This window comes from Leiobunum rupestre, chromosome 7, assembly GCF_980474605.1.
Source record: "Leiobunum rupestre chromosome 7, qqLeiRupe1.1.hap1, whole genome shotgun sequence".
In the NCBI taxonomy this organism is placed as follows: domain Eukaryota; kingdom Metazoa; phylum Arthropoda; class Arachnida; order Opiliones; family Sclerosomatidae; genus Leiobunum; species Leiobunum rupestre.
The window spans coordinates 22519383-22534231 of record NC_143390.1 but is presented as its reverse complement, the minus strand read 5'-3'; the positions used below and the strand labels follow the sequence as shown (position 1 = coordinate 22534231).

The 14849-nt window shown below is 35.0% G+C and overlaps 3 protein-coding genes across 5 annotated transcripts; 1 reads left to right on the top strand and 2 right to left on the bottom strand.

Annotated features, from left to right (window-relative positions):
- Window positions 1-224: 224 nt before the first annotated feature.
- LOC149935178 (transcription factor YY2-like) lies at window positions 225-3872 on the bottom strand. Its single transcript, XM_090154490.1, has 7 exons — window positions 3262-3872; window positions 2163-2283; window positions 2056-2085; window positions 1930-1987; window positions 1708-1866; window positions 1479-1648; window positions 225-1403 (listed from the first exon to the last, which is right to left on the bottom strand). The coding sequence occupies exons 1-7, from the start codon at window positions 3713-3715 to the stop codon at window positions 1340-1342; spliced, it is 1056 nt and encodes a 351-aa protein (XP_090010616.1). The 5' UTR covers window positions 3716-3872; the 3' UTR covers window positions 225-1339.
- Window positions 3873-3966: 94 nt separating this feature from the next.
- On the top strand, window positions 3967-6573 carry ifc (delta4-sphingolipid-FADS-like protein ifc). 3 transcript variants are annotated; one of them, XM_090154491.1, is made up of 8 exons: window positions 3967-4199; window positions 4268-4395; window positions 4462-4552; window positions 4911-5089; window positions 5170-5313; window positions 5384-5591; window positions 5660-5871; window positions 5934-6572. In XM_090154491.1, exons 3-8 carry the CDS (start codon window positions 4471-4473, stop codon window positions 6078-6080), a joined length of 972 nt encoding a protein of 323 aa, XP_090010617.1. In that variant the 5' UTR covers window positions 3967-4199; window positions 4268-4395; window positions 4462-4470; the 3' UTR covers window positions 6081-6572. The 3 variants fall into 3 exon arrangements, with proteins under 3 accessions (XP_090010617.1, XP_090010618.1, XP_090010619.1); XM_090154492.1 differs by having other exon boundaries at window positions 3967-4395; XM_090154493.1 differs by lacking the exons at window positions 3967-4199; window positions 4268-4395 and having other exon boundaries at window positions 4405-4552; window positions 5934-6573.
- Window positions 6574-6606: 33 nt separating this feature from the next.
- Window positions 6607-10735, bottom strand: LOC149935176 (nuclear valosin-containing protein-like). The gene is made up of 19 exons (XM_090154488.1): window positions 10527-10735; window positions 10325-10439; window positions 10151-10266; window positions 9988-10089; window positions 9875-9926; window positions 9747-9811; window positions 9546-9680; window positions 9260-9479; window positions 8876-9020; window positions 8613-8809; window positions 8472-8548; window positions 8291-8413; window positions 8124-8228; window positions 7996-8058; window positions 7807-7929; window positions 7536-7742; window positions 7408-7481; window positions 6761-6911; window positions 6607-6691 (listed from the first exon to the last, which is right to left on the bottom strand). Exons 1-19 carry the CDS (start codon window positions 10680-10682, stop codon window positions 6626-6628), a joined length of 2292 nt encoding a protein of 763 aa, XP_090010614.1. The 5' UTR covers window positions 10683-10735; the 3' UTR covers window positions 6607-6625.
- Window positions 10736-14849: the final 4114 nt, after the last annotated feature.

Here is a 14849-nt window from a genome sequence, read left to right as displayed (position 1 = left end):
AAAACTCAAAATTATCACGCAAGGAAACGCACCAATCGGAATACATCATCGTTAAACCATGGACATTCTATTAGCTAATAGAATGTCTATGGTTAAACACGAATTCAAATGATTTTCCTGGAAGAGAACCAATGAAAATTAACCACAGCAGCTGAGTTATGGACGTCCTATGCGAAATACGATCAATGTCTTGCTTTTTTCCTGCAAAGTGTTAGAATTGCATGTTTAAAGGCAAAATAAATTTTACACATTACTTTTATTTTTAACGTCTGACAAATGGCAAAAGAAAATAAAATTAGTCTGGCTTTTTACGGCACCCTTGACTTACGGTTCATAAGTTTGTAGTAAACTTAAGTAATTTACAAATTCTGGAATATTTCATAGTTCTATCAATTTAGCAGGTCATAAATTTGACCAGAGTGGCAGCTTCTTCATAAAACTGAGAGCTTGTATTTCAGGAGAGAATTTCAGAATATCAAATGACACCAACAGCAATTATTAGAGCTTCCCAAATAACTATTAATCGAGGTTATATTACAATCGGTTGGGTATTGGTAGTATTACTTTAGCACCTCCTAGCAATATTTAAAATTTCACTTTGTTATTTTTTAAATAAATCAGTGAGTTCCTTCTTTTGGAAATTACAAAAAATATATAAAGTATAACTGTACGGATTAAATAAAATTAATATACACTTTGGTATATAACAAATTATATAAAACCAATTAAATCTAATATGAAAAATGCAATTTTAAATCAAGGCTCGTGGGAATATCTAACTAGGTTGCATTACTGCATTTTTGAAGAAATATTTGCTACACGCTAAAATATACATTCAAAAAATATGTTGTAATCTTCAATTTTGCCAATTTTGTCAGTGTATCCGGTAGTGCTTAAAAATATACAAGTAATTTTCCATTCACTCAGTAAATCGGCGACATTCGTAGCTATTAGTTTAGAATGTGTTTTTTCAATCACAAAAAAACACTTCAATGAAATAACACTAAATTATTTGAATGTTTCCGCTGAAATTTTCAGTCTTTCCATGTGTAGTTCTTCAAAGACTACCCATTTGATTCAATGCTGCCATTTAATGTCTCTCAAAACACGCACACTTGGTTGCCACGCGCACATTTCGTAGAAATGAAAAGAACGGGTAAAATAGAAGAACAAATCAATTGTAAAAATGAGTTCAGAGTTTCACTTCACTTAAAAGAGGATATATTTTTTTCTTTTAAAGACGTCTTTTTTTTACAAGTTTTAATATATATATATATATATATATATATATATATATATATACTGTTCGGATATTAAGTTTTATAGCGGTACTTTCCTTTCAATCTTGTTCAAATGTAAAGAATATTTTTTCCGCCTCTAACTCCGACTTTTGTCCTCCATTTCTTAGAAATAGTACAAAAACAATGTTAAGAAATTGGAAAAATAATTACAATAAAAAAAGTGTGGATATATATTACTTTGCTTTGGCATGCGTCAAAATATGGGACTTTAGATTGGTAGACTGAGCAAACTTTTTACTGCAGCCATCAAATGGACATACATAAGGTCGATCACCCGTATGTATTCGAACGTGAGTTCTTAAATTGAAATCAAGAGAAAACCTTTTCCCACAGCCTTCAAATGTGCACTAAAAATTTTAATAATATTATTAATATATTTAAAACTCTCCCCTTAAAAAAAATTTACTTGAAAGGGTTTTTCTCCAGTATGAACAAGCTGATGCCTTTTTAATTTTGAGCTTTCCACGAATGCTTTACCACATTCCGCACAAACATGAACTCTGGGACCATGCGTGTGCAAATGTTTCCTCATTGCTGAATTATCTCTGAACATCTTCGTACATCCCTTTAATAAAACAACAACTTTTGAGATCAACATATTTTGTAAAATTATGTCCTGTTTTCTCACTTTATGAGGACACGCAATTGTTCTAGCAACATCATCACTTTGTTTTCTACTTTTCATTCTGTATGATAATTACAAAAACAATTGTTATTTTAAGCACAAATGTAATAATGAAAATACTATACATACGTTTTCTGTCTGGATTCGCCCCATCCCACCCTATAGATAATAATTAAGTAATAAAAAAAAGTTAAAATATTTTATTGTAACATAACAAAACATTTTTTTATATTTACTTTGCAAATTCCGCTAGTTGTTTAGGGTCACTAAGATCAACACCAGGTATTGAACTAGAATTTTTCTTTCCTGTCATGTACTCTGTGTAATCTGGATCTGGCTCTGGCGTTGCACTTTCGTCTATGAATATAAAACCATTTAAATGCATTTTTAAAGGGGACCATTGGAGAATATAGTTAACGCGACGTCTTGTCTGCTAATCGGCGCGCATGTAAGGCTTACTTTTTGTTGATAAAGAATATTGATTTATAGAATGTAATAGCCATAACTATCAACAGGCTTATGGTTTATGCAAAATTGTTGAAAATGCAAGCTTGGTATCTGATAATTTTCAAATAAAATTAAACTCTCCGTAATTTGTTTTAAGCAAATTTAGTATTATTCCTAATGGAACTAAAATAATCAGAGTAGACATCAGTGTCACATATTATTGAAAGTTGATAATTCTTGTCTGAAACTGGGACCATTCATATCCTTTTTTACGGAAAATTATAACTTTCAAGTTATAAATATCCAAGTAAAGTTCTGAAGGGTTAATGTAAGCTTTGATAGAGGAGTATAATAACAATATGATTCCTGGTTTTAGTAGGTAATAATGAAATGATTCTTTCCAACAATTTTAAATTGACAAACTCGAAACAGCTGGTTTTAGCGCCGTAACTCTCGAACTACCTCCCTCCACCACTACCACCTCCAAAGAAAATGGCCGACCTCCGCCATTGTTAAAAAGCAGCCATCTTTAAAATATCGCGAAATATGGCGGCGCCCATGAAAACATCCCCTTAGACCGCCGCTAAAAACATTGTTTTTTATATTACACCCCAGTTTTACAATTGCAATAAAATAATATAAAGTTCATTGTGTAGCTTATCTTCGAAGAGTGTACTATCGATATAACACTATAAGCCTAAACGAAAAACACCGATACTCTCGTTCGGTTTTGCGGAGCAGTCGGCTAGTTCGCGATAGGGATTCGACTTACAGTGTAGTTGTAAGCCTACCGTTCTGCTGTTGTTATTTTCTACGAATATGAACGACTGACAACTAACTTTTTTAATCGGTAAAATGATATTATATAAGTAACCAAATTACGCATACCATCGTCAGCTCCCGAAGCCCACATAGTAACGGAAAATTCGCCTTCTAAAGTCTTGATTTGCACTTGTTTCTGTTCCCATTTTCTCGTACTCCTATCCGTTTCGAATGACAATTCCGCGGGACTTTTACTTTTTATATTGTTTTTCTTGCCTTTTCGGGCTTTTTTGCCAGATGTACTGGGACTAGTTTCAATAAGAACATGATCGGGATTAGGAACTGGGATTTGGTCGTAATCATCCGTACCCCCAACAATTTCTTCTTGGGTTTGCAAAATTATTTCTTCCCTTCCAGGTTCGGGAAGGGGTTGCAAAGCTATCATAGGTTGACCTTCTACGTTTTCTACTACCGTTTCAACAGTTTCTACCGGCATATCTACTGGTATCGTTTCTATTTCCACTTCTTGAATTTCTGGTTGAATTTCAAGCTCGGTAACAACATCAGACGACGCCATCATGGCGGACAGTAATGGCGGAGATTTTACAAGATGGCTACCCGTTTTCGAGGCGACCACGTGACTACGTTACGTCACAATTTATTGAAATGACGTAACAAATTTTCTTTTTGGCTAGTCGCGACTAAGCTACCGAGATTTAAACGTTTAATCCAGACAGCAGTACCCGAATTATTATTATTTAGTAGCAAATTCTACTATAGATCAAATAAGGCTTGAAATATTCTTCTCCTTGGGGTTATCAGAAAACTGAAAATAGACCATGTTGGTATAAGGTTTCAGTTTCACTTTTCGTGTGCACGTGCTTTCGAATCAAAATGTCACATGTTATTTTCCGAAAATAAATCAGTTTTATTAATTTATAATATTTCATTCGTCAATTACTCCGATTTTAAAGTCTCCCATTCCATGATAAATATCTCGGTACGCGCCTGAGCCCTGAGTAGTGATTGAGAAATTCAACGCTTGGCTATCAATAAATTTAGGGGTGAGCGACATTTCTCCCTTTGCCTTTAGGGTTGCGTTTTTTTTTTGGCATCTCCTCCGGGTCCATAGGCCGCTTATGATTGGGTAGAAGCACGACGAAGAGCAAACTTACGTAAACAGCGGCAGGAGTGGCAAAGCAAAAAGCGAAATAGAATCAGTCTGCGGCAAACCTTCTGGTCGAGTGTTTAGTCATCTTGGTAATAGAATTAAGACTTCATAATCGATTAATTTCTAATATATTTATGCTATACGTGGTTCATTAGGAAAATAAAATGGGTGCCAAAGTTTCTAGGACTGATTTTGAGTGGTCTTATACCGACGAACCCCACGCCAGCCGCCGAAAAGAAATTTTAAGTAAGCTAAAAAAAAGTGTTATATTGGAGATAATGATATGTAACTTGAGGTTGTAAATGACTCAGGAATAAGATGAGCACGTAGGCCTAGTTTTATAATACTGTTTATGTACAATGATTATGTAAAATTACATCGCAAGTTGTAAGGTAGAAACTCTTCCTATGTAATGGGTTTAAATTCCAGTTTATTCTAATTAATGCAATGTAAGATTAGATGCACACCCCAGGGGTAGGAGTCTTTTTACTCATTTCTTGAAAAAAGTTTGGTCAATTGTCATAACATATTATTAAAAAACATCTGGCTTAATTCTCCATAGAGCCTATTTCATATGCTTATCAGAATTTTGCTGTCATTTCAGAAAAATATCCAGAAATTAAGAATTTAATGGGCTATGACAGTAATTTCAAATATGTCGCAGCGGGTATGGTTATGACCCAATTTGTGTCATTTTGGTTACTACGAGATGCATCGTGGGTAACTTTACTGATAATGGCATATTGTTTCGGAGGAGTAATTAATCACTCATTAACTCTAGCTGTATGAAATTTTTGTAAAAATGGCACATAGTTTTGTAATTGTACTGAAAAGAATTTTTTCATTTTATACCTAACTTGAAGGTTCACGAAATATCACACAATCTAGCATTTGGTCATTCTAGGCCAATGGCAAATAGAATTTTTGGTATGATAGCCAATTTGCCATTAGGTATACCAATGTCAATATCGTTTAAAAAGTACCATTTAGAGCACCATCGATATCAGGTTAGACAAAGACATTTTAAATACAGAATGTCTTACCCCAAAAATACCATAAAACAATTTATTTTATTAGGGTGATGATAAATTAGACACTGATATCCCTAGTAAAATAGAAGCAATTTTGTTCTGCAACACTGGAACTAAAATACTATGGGTTATTCTTCAACCATTTTTCTACTCTTTGCGACCATTTTGCGTAAACCCAAAACCACCCTGTCGTCTAGAAATTATCAATGTAGTTGTCCAACTCCTTTTTAACACAATCTTATGGTACACCTGTGGTAAATATCTTTTAAAATTACGACCCATTTGTTTTTACTCAATTTAATGAGTTATTTTTCCACAACAGGCCCAAAAATTGTTATTTATGCAATTTCCGGAACTCTTATGGCAATGGGCCTTCACCCAGTAGCTGGACATTTTATCTCTGAACATTACATGTTCAAAAAAGGTTTCGAGACTTACTCGTATTACGGGCCTCTAAATTTCATAACCTTTAATGTGGGTTATCACATGGAACACCATGATTTCCCCAGCGTTCCTGGTTCTAAATTGCCAATGGTAAATATCTACCCAATAATGTCTTATTTAACAATTTTAACAAAAGTTTTACTCTCTTCTAGGTCAAAAAGATCGCTAAAGAATATTACGATGATTTGCCTCAACACAATTCATGGGTCAAGGTTTTATACGACTTTATAACAGATCCTGAAATTGGGCCTTACGCGAGAATAAAACGGAAGCACGTAGAAGTATCCAAAGCTGGTTAAATTTGATTGCATATTGTAACAAAGAGTTTGAAAGAAAAGTAAGGTTTTGTTGTCGAAAGAGGGTATTGTGTTTAAAATTAACGGTGCACATCTATATTATTTATATCCATCAATAATACTAGAAATGACAATTCATATAGCTCTTAAATTATAAATATTTAGACCTATTAAGACAACCCAATTTGTAATTCTTTAAAGCACTTAATGTATGAAGCTTTCTTTGCTTCCAAAAATTTTACAAGTGAACAAATGTTTCAAGGGCCAAGTACCAGCGTATGACGCACAATATTCCAGAAAAACTTTATTTTGTTACTTTAGCCGCAGCGTTGTTCTCTTAACTACCAAAATATTTATCAACTGCAAAGCTACCTATTCGTTATTTTATCTCATTTGACGAGACTTTATTATGTGTTAGAACTAGTCTAGCTAATACTCTTATTTTAAATGTAACCTTGTTGCTTAAATTTGAATATGAAACTATTTTTAAATGTAACCTTGTTGCCTAAATTTAAAAATGAAATTATTCTTAAAAAATTAAATCTATTTTATTTATCATTCAAAACCCTTTGCGTAGAATATCTAACCATCATCTTTTCATACATTTTTTGGTCCTTAAAAAATAAAATTTAATACCATTTAACACTATAGTTAAAAAACCTAAACAGAAAAAAGTATCTTACTTTATCTGAAACTGAAGGCTTCATATTAAGGAAAGCTTTAGCAAAATGATCTTTTGACACTTGCAGAGTTGAAACCCTATCTTTTTCTACCAGTATTTCTTTCAGGGCTGTAATTGCAGCTTCTCTAACCAAAGCTGCCAAGTCAGCGCCACTAACGGAAAATATGCAATTTCAATTTATATAATAAAATTAGGATTTAGTCCAATCTGTGATAAAACTATTAGGCCAAGCATGCATCTGCTAATATTTTTGGGTTTGATATTTTCTTTCAGAGGAATTTTTTCCTGGGGTTTGGAGTAAACCTTTTTCAATTGAAAATGAAAAAGTATAGTCCATTTTATTCTACCATGCATTAAAAACCAACAGGGATAGAAATTGGCTCGGCTTTCGCCTAGGCATTTTAAGATATTGTCAGACTTCAACTACTGTGTGGGACCAACCAACAGGGAAAAATTATCTAAAAGTATTAATTACATAAGTTAATATTATCTTATCTAATAGTGTGACCAACTAACGCTGAAAATATAACTGTTATTGTTAGCAGATTTGCCTCTTAAAGGTTATGGTATTCACCTTTTTTCAAGATGGCATTGGAATTTTAGTTTTTAACCCAAAGGTATTATCTACTATTAAAAAGAAAAACTTACGTAAAACTTTGTAACTTTTCATCTTGGCCCAATTCCTTAAGATCAACATCTTTAAGAGGAGGTTTAGTACCATCCTAGAAGAACAAATTACTATTATTATGCGATAAAACATCTATGTAACAGCATACTTTGGTTAACGTTCTTAAAATATCCTCCCTGTCCTCCGGAGTTGGTAACCCAACAAAAAGAACTTTGTCCAAGCGCCCTGGCCTTAACATGGCTGGATCAATTATATCTGGTCTATTGGTGGCGGCTAATACAAAAACTTGTTTTCTTGATTCTAAGCCATCCATTTCTGTGAGAAGTTGATTAACAACTCTAGCGCTTGAGCCCGACTGAAATAATATTTAGAATATATTAATAATCTTTTATATTGAGATCAAAAATGATATTCCTTACTTCAGATGAGTCTGTTCTTCTAGGACAAAGGGCATCAAGTTCATCAAAGAAAATAACACATGGAGCAGAGTTCCTTGCTCTTTGAAAACACTGTCTAACAGCTCTCTCACTTTCACCGACATACTATATAGAATTAAAAAAAATATATAATTAGAATAGATGTTAAAAACCATAGAAGACATCTTATACCATATTTATTAATTCTGGTCCTTTAACAGAGATGAAATTAATACCAGATTCATTAGCAATGGCCTATATTATGCAACTATATTTAGTAAACTGAACAGATACGAAATAAAACAACAACAATAAAATACTTTTGCTAAGAGCGTTTTTCCACAGCCTGGTGGACCACAGAGTAAAATGCCAGCGGAACTGGAGAGCCCTAACTTCTCAAACTCTTCCCTATGATTGACTGGAGCCTAAGCAATGTAAAAATATTAAAACTGAAAATACAATACTCATATTTAAGTAATAGACCAACCAAAATGGCCAACTGAAGTTCTTCCTTAATATTCTTCAGCGCTCCAACATCATTCCACGTTGTATCTGGTACTGTTGCGAAGCCTTCTCGTTTAGCCGATGGTTGGACTGATTTCAATGCAATCTTATTCCAAAATGTTAAAATTAGTTTAATTTTTGTATAAAAACAATTATAGAATCACCTCAAAATCATTTTGTTCTATGTGTAACATTTGTAGTTGGTCTTCACTTAATGGAGATGTATCTTGGAGCCAATTCACTACAACCAATACATTAAAAAAGTATTCTTAATTTGTAAAACCCATTGAAAGAAAAATTCATACTCGCTGTCTGTATGGTGTCATTAGTTTTTATTTTGGTGGCGTTTAATGCTTCGAAAGTCCTATTTATGGCACAAGTAGCAGCTTCTCTGGTTAAAGCCATAAGATCAGCTCCTACATAACCTGGAGTTTTATGAGCAAGGGTTTGATAATCAAAATCCTCCCTCAGCTTTAAATTTTTGCATAACACCTTTAAGATACTGACATTAACAAGGAAAATTAGAAGCTGAAACTTTAAACTAGCAACAAAAAAACCTGAAAATTACCCGCTTCTGGCAACTTCATTGGGAATTCCTAAGCTGATTTCACGATCAAAGCGACCCGCCCTTCTCAAAGCCGGATCCAGCGAGTCTGGTCTATTCGTTGCGCCTATTACAAGTACTTGAGTGTTTGAATCTTTCTGGTTAAGATCTGTAATTGTAAAATACGAAGAAAAAGTTTGTCAACTGGTTTTTATAAGAATGCGTACTGTATAAACAAAAAAGTTTCAAGTAAATGTTTTAAATAATAAATATTTCCTTGTACGACTAATATATGACAATGGATAGATAAAAATGACTGAACAAGGAAAGTTTTCTAAAAATTAGACACTTAAGTCATAAAGCCCACTTAATAAAACCAACTTATGAATAAAAAAGGTTTTATCTCACCATCTAAGCAAGCCAAAAGTTGGGAAACAATCCTTCTTTCCATTTCTCTCATCGCAGTTTCCCTTTTAGGCGTAATCGCATCTATTTCGTCTATGAATAGAAGGCAAGGCGCGCTATTGACAGCTTTCTCAAATATATCTCTAACCTTTTCCTCAGATTCACCAGAAACACCAGATACTATTTCAGTGGCTGCAATTTTGATAAAAGGTAATTCCAATTCCTATAAAATTTATTCTGGTCTTGTAAATTCCAAAACTTTAAAAAAGTGGTTAAAAAAAATACATACACCAGCAATAGCGTGAGCCAAATGAGTTTTTCCAGAACCAGGAGGTCCGTGAAGTAAAAATCCTCTTGGAGGAATAACACCTAGCTGTTGGTAAATTTCAGGGTGTTTCATATGAACTAATAATTTACAAATTTCCTATACATAAAGTCAATGTAAGTGAATGAGTAGATAAAAATTAATCACAAAAGCAAAAAAATTTACCAACAAAGTTTCATCAATTCCTCCAACATTATCAAATGTAACATTTGAGCTTTGAAGTGTTATTTCTAAGCAAATTTTATACGCAGTTATAGAATGAAATGGAAAAAATTTCAAAGCTAAATTACTACCTTTTTTCTTTTTAGGTGTTTTATTACTAACGCTACTTTCTTTAGGAATTTTCTATGAAAATTTAATAAAATTATATTAACTTATAATTTCAGATATCATTTTTCATTTTTACTTTTGGATCAGCATCTTGGTCTGCAGGTTGTTTTTTCATATTTGCTGGAGAACTATTTTTCTTGTACAAATCAGTCAGTGAGTTATTGGCCAAATTATTATCCTATAAAACACCATAAATGTTCATGTACAACAAAACATTAATAGGGTTTTATGAGACCTACAGGGTATTCAATCAGATCAACTTCTTCCCCAGAAATATCATCATTAGAATCCGTTTTCATATCAAATTCATCATCAATGTTAGAATCATTACAGCTTGTGTCAAGATCAACCAGCACTAAATAAGAAACATAAATAACACAATATGAAGATACATTTACTTTCATTTCATTTACCACTGGAAATTAGACTTGAGAAGGCATTTCGCTTTTTTCGTCGATATTCGGGATATTGTTTTTGTAGAAGAGAAACGATTTCATCCACGTCAACAAATTTTCCTCTTATTTGAACCTGAAAAGGTATTCCACGATAATGCCAGTTTTCAAAATTCCCGGGTTTTTAAAGTAGAGTTAAAGTGAAAGCATGGTTAAGGCTTACATTTTTTAGACCTTTTATTCTGTTTAGCAGTCGCGAATCGAAAGCCCTGGAACCTCTTTTAGGCATCTTGGAAAATACTACGCTGTTCAAGTTTCCTTTATTAAATCTCGACTTCTTTTGTATAGATTTTGGTGTTTTTAAAGGAATAAAATCCATAATAAATAATTGCTTGATGAAATCATCAACAACAGCGAGAAAAAAAAACCAGCGACTAGCAGCGTCATAGAGAAAGAAAAGAAATAGAGGCACTATTGTATCTGGCGAAGTTGACCGCGAGTGCCGACCCCCTTTTCGCCAATGTAGGAAGCCATGAGATGGGCAGTTTACGTGGCGCCATCGCCGCGCGGTGAAATGAAATACATTATGCCTATTTGAAAATCAACTGTCATTTGATGTAAACAAAAGAAGGATAGATGGCGTTGCAAATTCTGCCCATCTCCGTTTTCATACATGCATGGGGGGGATGAATTTTCCCGGTCAAAAACAGGGGTGCCTTAACGCGGTAATCTTCCATCTATTTCTTTTCTATCTCTATGAGCAGCGTTGCCAGCCATCGAGTTTTTTTTTAGAGTCACACGGTATGGTGTCGACTAGAGCCTTAGACACCAAGCCAGCCATCGAGTTTAAGCATGTGCCACTGTACCTTTATTCCATTCAAAAATGAACCTTGACTAACGGTTTGTTTCACCACGAACCAATTAAAAGTTGGACTACGTTAGATTTTAACCTTTTTATTAATCCTAGTAATTTTGGGAGTCACACTATTGGCTACTAACATATTTATTTAAGCCAATGGAAAACCTCTAAATTGAGAAGGAGTTTTTTGCGTCGGAATTTTAGGCAGCGAAATGTAGCTTTATTGAAATTTATAAACTCGCTCAGTTTGTGCGGATGAAGTTAAATAATGAGTAGTTTAGAAAAAGAAAAGGTTGGGGTTCGGTTCAGAGATCACTTTCCGAAAATGGAACAAGTCGTCGAAGTGGGATATTCCATCAGCGTTTTTAAAACCCATACCAAGCCTAGAAGAGTTAGGCCTAGGCTCAAAAGAATCTGCAAAGACTCCAACCTTGGATTAATGTACATAATTAATCCAAGCTCCAACCTTGTAGATGCCCCAGAAAAGCTCAACCCGAATTTCAACTATATTTTCAATAAACCTACTTCATTTATTTGACAATTCAAATTTATTTTAGAACCTGGGTCTCCGAAAACTTTATTACTTGCATTAACAACACTTGACAGTGTATTGTAGTTCATTTTAGCTCAACGCCTTGGTTGTTCAAACCGGTTTGTTTACTAAAATAATGGCCGTTGGTCTATCAGAAGTTGAGCTAATTGAGCGACGGCATGATCGGCATTTAAGATTCGATGACGTCAAATATTACGTAGGGTACGAATGACGCAATATCTGTGAAACAAACCGTTAGTGAAGAAATAGAGCTAGTGGCATACTTATGAGTAATTATGTTACATATGGCTTAAGTCATAGACCTGGGCCGCGTTCAGTAACAGCAAACGGTTTAACCGTTGAATGCGCATTCGCTACTGTACGACTTTTTTCACTTCCGGGATTGACGTCACGTTTGCAATCGAAAGAAGCGGCTGGAAGAGCCGCTTATTTCGTTGATAAACGCAATCGTGACGTTGCAAGCATGGCGACTTTTAATCTGCCTAGTAGTTCTAAACAAATAGACCCATGTTGAAAGTTGGGGGGTCGAAAATTAACATTTTTACCTGGCAGCTCGGCATTTGGACGGAACATCCGTTTCCTTACTTCCGCCTGTATATTTTAATGGCGGTCACGTGGTTCAAAACGTCACAAACAGGATGTTCCGTCCAAAGGTCTCACTTAAGCCTCGTCTGCGGCCCCTCTTTTGTTATGGGTCTATTGATTTGTCCGATAATGAAGGAAATATTTATAGCATAGCAGTGCCATCGGACGATTATGACAGAATACGAATTGGTAAGTGTTGTTTCATAAATTTTTCAGCTATTAAGTTACCAAATTAATTCAAAATACTTAAATTAGCATAAGCCTCGGTCAAAATAACTTATTTGAGCTTTTAAGATAGAGAAAAAAATAGCAGACGACTCAACGTAAAATTCAGTCAATTTGCCTGGAGCCGGTCAGTAGAATACTACGTCACGTTAGCAATCGCAACTCAACGGTTGATAAACTGTTTACTCTCGGATTCAGTGGCGTAGCTGATGGTCCGCAGGGCCCGCGGTGCGGGCGGGGCTCGAGATTCGGGGGGGGGGGGGCGCTAACCCATTATTCCGACTTTCCCATCATTTTGTCTCACACATCCTTCACAATAGCTTCATTTTCAAGCGATTTATTGCAAAATAACAAGAGTTAGCTGGGTGGTAAATTTTAAACGCGGTTACATGAAGAGCGGCGGATGCGTTTTAAGTTAGAAGAAACCACCTATGGACTATGAGAAGGATGATAAAATACGCGAAAAAGTAGATAAGTCCATAATTAAAAGGGATAATATAGCTAAATCCTAAACAAATTTGAAGAAAATTAAAAACTTACTAATAACTCGTACCGATAGGTCTTCGAGCAACGCGTTTTAAGTCAACGAAGGCGCAAAATTGTAAGACGCGTTTCGGGTACAACGTTAAAACCGCGATTACGACACAACGATTGCTCGTATGTAAAATGTTCATAGAACATTTTTTGTAGGAAATAGCCGGACCCTAATGTTCATGCTTGGGTTTATAGCCGTACATACCATACTAACGTAGATATTCGCGATAAACCATTACTGTGCACCAGCTTTCCCCATAACCATTGCGCGTAAAACAACTATTTCTAACAGTAACATGTGAAAAGATATGTTTTTGTTTGAGTAATTACTCCTTAAATATTTAATTACGGAATTTTGAACCATTCTTCATTTTTTATTTAAAAAACTATCTTTCTATGATTTGAAAGAAACGCGTCTTCTAGTGTGTTCTTAGCGATTGGAAATTATGGTAAAAAGAAAACTATTTCTAACACTAACCTGTGAAAAGATATGTTTTCTTTTGAGTATATACTCTTACACGATTTGATTACTTTAATTAAACATAAGTTACTTTAAAGATTTTAAAAAAACGCGTTAGCGTCGAGCTAAAGTCGGCCATTTAATTTTAGGCGAAATAGTGTTAGTTCACCAGTTTGGCACCGATGGCGTAACTTTCGTTGCCAGCCAAACGAAAAGCATGGGCCAAAGGCAGGGTTTTTTAAAAGTTCTAATCGGAACCCGCGACAAAATTTCAAAAATCGTTCTAGTTTGTTATCCGATTTCTATGGTACCGCTAGAATGACAAAGGCGCGTTCGGGAGCCGTAGTTTCGCAAAACAAATTCTGAAATTTCGAGTCGGCGCATTCAGCCGTCAACTGACTCAAATCTATCATTATACGGGTGGCGCTATGGTAGATTGAAATTGCCATTCTAGCGGTACTATTCCCAATTCAATGATCGCTACCAGACTTGGAAATAGCAGGAGTCTTGGAGCCAATGGCTCTTAAAATAAATCATTCGAACGGGGGTTGCGGGCCACCGTGGCTCCCAAATTAAATAAAAAATATTTATTACAAATATCATGGACATTTCTGGAATTTTTTTTTACGGCGCTTCTGAACCCCCTTGGGCCAGTGGCCCTCAATAAAAATAAAGTACTGGGGGGTCGGGAGCCCGTAGGACCCCTGTTAAAAATATAACTATTTCCAAGTCTGATCGCTACGCCCCTTTGGTTCAAGCTTAGACCAAGAAATACAGGTTCAAGGGACTCTCGACCAAGAAGATGTTTGAAAAAATTTCTGTATGAGTTAAAATTGATGACGTCACCCAGAGGAGCCTCCGTTGATTTTCAATACGATCTTCTCTGGGTGACGTCACGATTTTACCTAGCAACGCAAAAGCTGTAATATTTTGATAAAAAACCGGGGGATCGAGGCAACCTTATAGTTCCCTTTTTTACGAACCTTGCCTTGGTTCGCCATTGAAACCTAGATAGGTAGCAGCTGCAGACGCTATTAGTTTTTCCTCATCGTTATTCGTAAATTTGACTTTATAAATAATTATACTTGAATTTTAATATTTTTTTCCCCGTTTGTTATATTTTGGTAAGATTATTTAAGAAAAACGTTCTTATGACTTTTTAATTTGTCTGTAGCAGACGTTAGATCTTAGGCGAAATCTCAGAGAAGCTCGCACCGATACGCTGGCACCTAGACTCGTTGCGGTCGCGAATTATTCCAGTAACTTTAGTAAAAATTTTGGCCAAGCTTCGGAAAAATTGGCGCTTAAATAAATCATCCTCCAAGGAAAT

Excerpts from the sequence above, each read along its gene's own strand:
- LOC149935178 (XM_090154490.1), bottom strand. The coding sequence starts at position 3,715 with ATGATGGCGTCGTCTGATGTTGTTACCGAGCTTGAAATTCAACCAGAA. Across the intron at positions 2,086-2,162 it reads CAACTAGCGGAATTTGCAAA|GGTGGGATGGGGCGAATCCA; the intron begins GTAAATATAAAA and ends TATTATCTATAG. Across the intron at positions 1,988-2,055 it reads GGCGAATCCAGACAGAAAAC|AATGAAAAGTAGAAAACAAA; the intron begins GTATGTATAGTA and ends ATTATCATACAG.
- ifc (XM_090154493.1), top strand. The coding sequence starts at position 4,471 with ATGGGTGCCAAAGTTTCTAGGACTGATTTTGAGTGGTCTTATACCGAC. Across the intron at positions 4,553-4,910 it reads CCGCCGAAAAGAAATTTTAA|AAAAATATCCAGAAATTAAG; the intron begins GTAAGCTAAAAA and ends CTGTCATTTCAG. Across the intron at positions 5,314-5,383 it reads TAGAGCACCATCGATATCAG|GGTGATGATAAATTAGACAC; the intron begins GTTAGACAAAGA and ends TTATTTTATTAG.
- LOC149935176 (XM_090154488.1), bottom strand. The coding sequence starts at position 10,682 with ATGGATTTTATTCCTTTAAAAACACCAAAATCTATACAAAAGAAGTCG. Across the intron at positions 9,927-9,987 it reads ACCAAGATGCTGATCCAAAA|AAAATTCCTAAAGAAAGTAG; the intron begins GTAAAAATGAAA and ends AAATTTTCATAG. Across the intron at positions 9,681-9,746 it reads GAATTGATGAAACTTTGTTG|GAAATTTGTAAATTATTAGT; the intron begins GTAAATTTTTTT and ends CTTTATGTATAG.